At 45.0% G+C, this 7954-nt stretch overlaps 1 protein-coding gene across 1 annotated transcript in view; it reads left to right on the top strand.

The window, feature by feature from the left end:
- Window positions 1-662: 662 nt before the first annotated feature.
- Window positions 663-7954, top strand: part of DRC1 (dynein regulatory complex subunit 1) — a gene marked incomplete at both ends in the record, with an annotated part of 43453 nt that continues 36161 nt past the window's right edge. Inside the window, one exon of the mRNA XM_079720726.1 lies at window positions 663-817. Within this exon, the coding sequence (XP_079576852.1) occupies window positions 663-817 (155 nt within the window). The remainder of the gene's footprint in view (window positions 818-7954) is intronic.

Genomic DNA, 7954 nt, shown 5'->3' with positions numbered 1-7954 from the left:
TCTTTCTGTAAGTATGTGATTGCAGGTGGTGATGGTGGGATTGTCCTAGGTTTCAGCCCCACTGAAAACCGCTACAGAAGACAATTCCTCGATGGATACATTCTAGAGAACATAGGGGCCGAATGCACAAAGTATCAATAGGAGCTCAAAAATGAATGGACGACGCGTAGATGGATACAGTATACTTTAGTTCAAACTTTCCGAGCGATCGTACTATTCTATCCGCTCCATGAGGAAAGGACAACGCTTGTATCCTCAGCGCTAGCACAGTGATTGGCATAGAGTAGGCACTCGATTATATTTGATGAATATGATTTTGAGGAATATTTATTTGATGAATGAAGAATCAATCATCAGGGTCAGTAAGTGACGAATCACAATTTGGTGCAGCTCTTAAATCTTCCAGCCTCCGTTAATACCCCCGGGCCTTCGTGGGGATTACCCTAATTGCAGGAGAAAGGAATAAATCCCCAAGCTGGGATATAGCTTTCAGAACACCAGTGGGCGGAGCCTGAGGGGATGCGCGCGCAACCACGCCAGATGCGGATTAGGTGGCTGTTTTTCCCTGGCAACGGCTTGTTAGCAACGGCTTGTTGATAGCAGCAAGGCGGTAGTCCGGCGGTGGTCCAGGCAGAGCTGCCTGGGGGCGGGAGGCACCTGCCATGAATCCGCCGGGATCCCTGAGGGTCCTGGAGGAGAAGGAGAAGGAGCATTTAGCCACTCCGATTCTCGGACCCTCGATACATTCTGATAACCCTCAGGAGCGGATCCAGGCCCGGCGCCTCCGCATCGCGGCGCGCCTGGAAGCTCGGAGGCGGTGAGCTGGGTTTGGGCGGGTCCCGCCAAGGAGCGCCCAGGGTGCGGTGAGGCGGTGCGGGGATGAAGGGGTGACTTCTCCGGGCCGGAGCCCCTGCGGTGAGGGGGCGGCCTGCCCTACGTGTGAGCCGGCCTTGTTTCTTGATAAGATAGAAAACATTTCTACCAGAAGGTTCAAACAAAGCATGGGATATTAAAACATTGAACACACTAGTAAAGTCAAAGACGGAAATCATAATCCCTCCGGCATGTTCATTGAGAGCCTGCTGCGCCAGGCATTGTGGGCCATACGCTGAAGAGGCGGCCTCCATGACCTGCCCGCCGAGGTCTTTCTTTCCTCCGTGCCTCCCAGCCTGCCTTCCTTCCACAAGTAGTTATGGAGTGGACCTCGGCTATCACTTCTGCTGGTCTCAGTGGCTTATCTGGGTGTGTGACACAAACCCCTTTTCCTGCAGGCTCTGAGGCTGATAAACCACACCGTTCTCAGGCCGGGGTTGCCGCACCTGTCCATGCACAGACGGAGTGGCCTTGTCTTAAGGGGGTACAAAGGGGAACCTGCGTGACCCCCTGAACACCCTCTCAGTGTGACAGCACTTATACCTTGTCCTGCTGGTCAGGGTCAGCTGCCCTGCCAAGATGGTGCTTCTCTTCTTGTCTGCTGGCCTTTGGACACAAGGGCCCTAAAGTGATGTGCCTGGGTTCCAATAAAACTTTACTAAAGAACACTGAAATCTGAATTTCATATAATGTTCATGTGTCACAAAATATCCCTCATATTTAGATCTTTTTTTCTAAATTAATAAATTTCATAGTTTAGAGCAGTGTTAGGTTCACGGAAAAATTGAGTGGAAGTACAGAGATTTCCCATATACCCCCAGCCCTACACATGTATAACCGCCTCCACTATCAACCTTCCCCACCAGAGTGGTACATTTGCTACAACTGATGGATCTTGATAGATATATAATGACATGTTTCCACCATTACAGTATTGTACAGAATAGTTTCGGTGCCCTAAAAATCCTCTGCGCTCCGCCTATTCCTCTTGATCTTAAAAAAAATTTTTTTTGAAAATGTAAAAATCATTCTTCACTTGTGAGCCCTACAAAAACAGATGGGTCAGATTTGACCCATAGGCCAATGTGTGCCAACCCTGATGTATAGATCAATGTGATGTTCTGTGGGATATTCAGATGGTCCTGATCTATTCAGACTATATTTTGACAGATCAGGAGAGTTAACATGGCTCTGTGAGTGAGAGGCCTATGTGAGTATACATTATCTGTTCCATGTAAATGTGAACTTCCTGATCCTTTTTCCTGATTGAGGTAGAAAATAATGCATTTGGCCCAATCAGTGGCTACATTCCATGTCCCTAAGGCCACAGTAACCTGCTCTAGCAAAGACACCCGACCTGCATGTCAGCTGCAATTAGGACTGCTGCTTGGTTGAGCTTGCAGTAATTGACAGTTATTATCTTGGATCCATCCAGTTTTTGCAAGGACCAGACCAGTGAATTAAATGGAGATTTGATAGGCACCACCACTCCCAAATCCTTGAGATCCCTAAGGGTGACACTAATCTCCCCCTGTTGACAATAGTGCTTTTTTAGGCACTCGGGTGAAGTTTCGGAGTGTCCATTTGACCTTCCACATGGTGATAGCTCTTACCCACAGGCCAAGGACCTAGTGTGAGAATTTCTCAAATTTCTAAGTATGTTAAGATCACTCTGGTTGCTCTTTGGGGAATGGTTTGGAGGAGCCAGAAGTGAAAGTAAGGAGTCCAGTTAGGAAGCAGTTGTATTTGTCCAGGTGAGAGATGAAGTTGGTCTGAACTAGTTAGTGGCAGTGGTTTGGAGATAAAGCAGATGCACTCCAGACATATTTTGGAACTGAAATTGACTGGATTTACTGATTGATTGGACATGCTGATGAAACGCAGGGGAAAAGCTAGAATGGCTTGAACAGCTGGGTAGATAGATGGTAGTACCTTTTATTGAGATGGTAAAGACAGTGATGGGGGCAGTAAGGCAGGAGTTGAAAATCAAAGGTTTGGTTTTGTCCATATTAAGGGAAGTCGAATTTTGTAAGACATTAAAATTGAGATGTCCACTAGGCAGTTGGGTATGGGTCTTAAACTCAGAAGAGATCTGGATTAGAGGGACCAGTACAAAGAGTCAGCAGCATTATGATTGTATTTTAAACCATAGGAATGAATTAAATTACACTGGGAAAGAGGATTAAAAAGGGATGAGAAAGTCCTAAGAAAGCCCAGCATTTAGAAGTTGATGGAAGAGGAAACGCTGACAAGGAGAATAAGATAGAATGGCCAGGGCTTCCCTGGTGGCACAGTGGTTGAGAGTCCGCCTGCCGATGCAGGGGACATGGGTTCGTGCCTCGGTCCAGGAAGATCCCACATGCCGCGGAGTGGCTGGGCCCATGAGCCATGGCCGCTGGGCCTGCGTGTCCAGAGCCTGTGCTCCGTGGCGGGAGAGGCCACATCAGTGAGAGACCCGCGTACCGCACACACACACACAAAAGAATGGCCAGTTGAGGCTGGTAGAAAAACAAATAAGTGAGGTGCAGTAGCGTACCTAATGAATTTGACGCCTGGAGCAGATAATTTCTAACACACAGATAATAACAATAGCCTGAAAAGAAAAGCAGACAATGAACATTTTCTTTTATTGAACTTTGTTATATTACCATGCCGGTAATTTTTTTAAAAATAAAAATAAAATTTACAATACAAAATGAGAAAGAAGTAATGGATGAATACTTTTATATATGTTTTTAAAAATTATTTATTTATTTTTGGCTGCGTTGGGTCTTCATTGCGGTGCGCAGGCTTCTCATTGTGGTGACTTCTCTTGTTGTGGATCTCGGGCTCTAGGTGTGGGGGCTTCAGTAGTTGTGGCTCGTGGGCTCTAGAGTGCAGGCTCAGTAGTTATGGCGCACAGGCTTAGTTGCTCCGTGGCATGTGGGATCATCCCGGACCAGGGCTCGAATCCGTGTCCCCTGCATTGGCAGGTGGATTCTTAACCACTGCGCCACCAGGGAAGTCCCAATGAATACTTTTAAATTACATGTGGGGAATTCCCTGGTGGTCCAGTGGTTAAGACTCTGCGCTTTCACTGCCGAGGGCCTGGGTTCGATCCCTGGTTGGGGAACTAAGATCCCACAACGTGGCCAAAAGAAAAATTACATGTGTTTTGGGGAAAAAAAGGAAGAAAAAGGCATATGAAGAAATGTTCCCAAAGGAGTGAATTCGCAAGACTTAGAGAACGAGTTGTGGATAGAATGACAGAATAGAGGTAACTCAGGTTCAGTTTCTTCATGTTTCTAATAACTTGGCTAGTGTTGTTTATGTCAAATCCCTAATCTGCTGGGATATAGAGTAGCTGGGGGGTTGTGGACGTGCCCTGCGCTGAAGTGAGCTGGGACAGTTCTGAACCATTTCAAATGTGCTCTCAAAACACATGCGTGTAGCTGAGTCTCTGTGTCAGAGACCAACTGTATAATTGCAAGTTCTACAAATTAACTTCCTTCTTCAAGGATAAGAAATAGAAAGGTGCTATATTGACGCTTACATATATATTATTAAAAAACAATAGTAGGGATTTCCCTGGTGGCACAGTGGTTAAGAATCCGCCTGCCAATGCAGGGGACACGGGTTCAATCCCTGGTCCGCGATGATCCCACATGCGGCAGAGTAGCTAAGCCCGTGTGCCACAACTACTGGGCCTGTGCTCTAGAGCCCACTTGCTGCAACTACTGAGCCCACATGCCACAACTACTGAAGCCCGCACTTCTAAAGCCTGTGCCCTGCAACAAGAGAAACCACTGCTCGCCGCAACTAGAGAAAGCCCGAATGCAGCAACTAAGACCCAACGCAGCCAAAAATAAATAAATAAAAATTTTAAACCCACATAAATTAAAAAAAAAAAGATTTAAAAATCAACAGTACTGCAGCAATCGTTTGGAACTTAGATTAACAAAAGATTTTTCAGAAAGGAGTGTTTTATGAATTGTTTTGTTGCTGGCACAGGGTGATAATAAAAAACAGACTGACTTTAGTCAGTTGTGTTGTTTTAAAATTAGCCTTGGGCTCCTTGATTGCCTATGGTGCCCACTGCCCTAACTGCCTAGGCCTTGGTGGGTCATTGAGGTGTAGTTTTAGAGGGGAAGCTGTTAACAGAATTAAATGTCATATGAAGATAAAGAATAAGATTAATGGCTAAAGTACCCAAAACTCTCAATCTCTAGTTTTTCAGTTGACGTTTCAAATTCCTGAGAGATGTCACTTCTTTTTTTTTTTTTTTTTTTTTGCGGTACGCGGGCCCCTCACTGCTGTGGCCTCTCCCATTGCGGAGCACAGGCTCCGGACACGCAGGCCCAGCGGCCATGGCACACGGGCCCAGCCGCTCCGCGGCATGTGGGATCTCCCCGTACCGGGGCACGAACCCATGTCCCCTGCATCGGCAGGCGAATTCTCAACCACTGCGCCACCAGGGAAGCCCGAGATGTCACTTCTGAGTCAAGATGGTGGATAGAACACATGCATTTACCTAGGATCTCTATCAAAAATGAGATCTCTCCTGTGCTCCGCAACAGGAGAGGCCACAACAGTGAGAGCCCCGTGTACCGCAAAAAAAAAAAAAAAAAAAAAGAGAGAGAGATTTAAAGGGATTAAGTAAAAACGATATAAACCCACAAAGTCAAGCAAAACAGGGGGACTCAATAGCAACAACATTTTGGAAGCTGGGACGTATATAGACAGATGGTAAATGGCTTAGCAGATTCAAGAATATGGAAATATAAACTAGTAGTGAGGAAAGCTGAGAGCACCCTTGATTTCCTCTGCAATAAATCTCCAAAAGGCAGCATCAGGTTTATCTGGATAGGGGTGAAGAGGGAACTAAAATAAGGAGAATTGGTTGGAAAATTAATAGATGTCAAGAACCTTTCTCTCACTTTGCACAGTTGACCGGAGGTTTGGAGAAAGTAAAATGGAGGATGAGTGGTTTGGGGGATGCTGGACAGAGAGGAGGCAAGGACACGGTACTAAAAGCAAGGGGATTCCACGGACACGTGCACACTGGAGCTGAGCGCCTCCCCCTCCCCCTTCCTGGAATGCTGGCAGGACCTGCCTGTTGCAGGCAGGAGACTGGAGAAATCTCTCTGCAGAATCTGACCAGCCCAGAAAGAGGGACTTAACGACACTGAAATCAGGTTTGCCCAGGAAATGGTTCAGGTAGATTGTCCTGCACTGAAGTTCACAGCTATTATACCACACCCTTGCACTCAGCACTTTCATAAGCTTTTTCGTCTTAGCATGGAAAGGTAGCCAAGGATTTCGAGACGTCTGAAGAAAGTCTTTAAGGTGAAAGGTAGACACCAAAATGAATAAACAGAAAAAAGCAACTTAGATGAAATTGAGACCATGTAGGCTGAAAACAACAAAACACAACGAAAAGACTGTCTTTAAGTACACTTGAAACTTATATAATGTTATATACCAATTTTACTTCAATTAACAAGGGACTTCTGTGGCAGTCCAGTGGTTAAGACTCCATGCTTCCAATGCAGGGTTCAATCCCCGGTCGGTGAACTAAGATCTCGCATGCTGTGCAGCACGGCCAAAAAATTAAAAAGAAAAGAAAAGAAAGAAAAAAGGAAAAAATGACTGTCATTAAGATCCTCAGAAGAAGATATACAGATCGCCAACAAACACATGAAAGAATGCTCAACATTGCTAATCATTAGAGAAATGCAAATCAAAACTACAATGAGGTATCACCTCACACCAGTCAGAATGGCTGTCATCAAAAAATTTACAAACAATAAATGCTGGAGAGGGTGTGGAGAAATGGGAACCCTCTTGCACCATTGGTGGGAATGTAAATTGATACAACCACTATGGAGGTTCCTTAAAAAACTAAAAATAGAGCTACCATACAACCCAGCAATCCCACTACTGGGCATATACCCTGAGAAAACCATAATTCAAAAAGAGTCATGCACCACAATGTTCATTGCAGCTCTATTTACAATAGCCAGGACATGGAAGCAACCTAAGTGTCCATCGACAGATGAATGGATAAAGAAGATGTGGCCCATATATACAATGGAATATTACTCAGCCATAAAAAGAAATGAAATTGAGTTATTTGTAGTGAGGTGGATGGACCTAGAGTCTGTCATACAGAGTGAAGTAAGTCAGAAAGAGGAAAACAAATACTGTATGCTAACACATATATATGGAATCTAAAAAAAAAAAAATGGCTCTGAAGAACCTAGGGGCAGGACAGGAATAAAGATGCCGGCGTAGATAATGGACTTGAGGACACGGGGAGGGGGAAGGGTAAGCTGGGACAAAGTGAGAGAGTGGCATTGACATATATACACTACCAAATGTGAAATAGATAGCTAGTGGGAAGCAGCTGCATAGCACAGGGAGATCAGCTTGGTGCTTTGTGACCACTTAGAGGGGTGGGACAGGGAAGGTGGGAGGGAGACGCAAGAGGGAGGGGATATGGGAATATATGTATACATATAGCTGATTCACTTTGTTAACACAACAATGTAAAGCAAGTATACTCCAATAAAGATGTTAAAAAAAAAAAGAATCTGCCTGTTAATGCAGTACACACGGGTTCGATCCCTGGTCTGGGAAGATCCCACATGCTGTGGAGCAACTAAGCCTGTGCACCACAACTACTGAGCCTGTGCTCTAGAACCCATGCACCACAACTACTGAAGCCTGTGCACCTAGAGCCCGTGCTCCGCAACAAGAGAAGCCACCACAATGAGAAGCCCGCACACCGCAATGAAGACCCAACGCAGCCAAAAATGAATAAAATTTAAAAAAAAAGAAGGATCCTCAGAGAAAAAAGAAAAGATAATTGCAAACGTGAAACAAGAATAGGATGCTATTAAAATAATCTAAAGATCAAAACAGAGCTCTTGGAAATTAAAAATAAGGTCGAAATGGGAAACAGTAGAAGGGTTGGGAAGTAAAGGTAATGGAATTGCCTGGGACATAGAACGAAAAGGAAAAAGAAACTAGTAGAGAAAAAGATTTTTTAAAAATTAGAGGACTAGTCCAGGAGATCTAGTATCTGCTTTCTAGATCCAGA

Source organism: Hyperoodon ampullatus, assembly GCF_949752795.1.
Source record: "Hyperoodon ampullatus genome assembly, chromosome: 15".
NCBI lineage: Eukaryota > Metazoa > Chordata > Mammalia > Artiodactyla > Ziphiidae > Hyperoodon > Hyperoodon ampullatus.
This window is presented reverse-complemented; position numbering and strand designations above follow the sequence as displayed.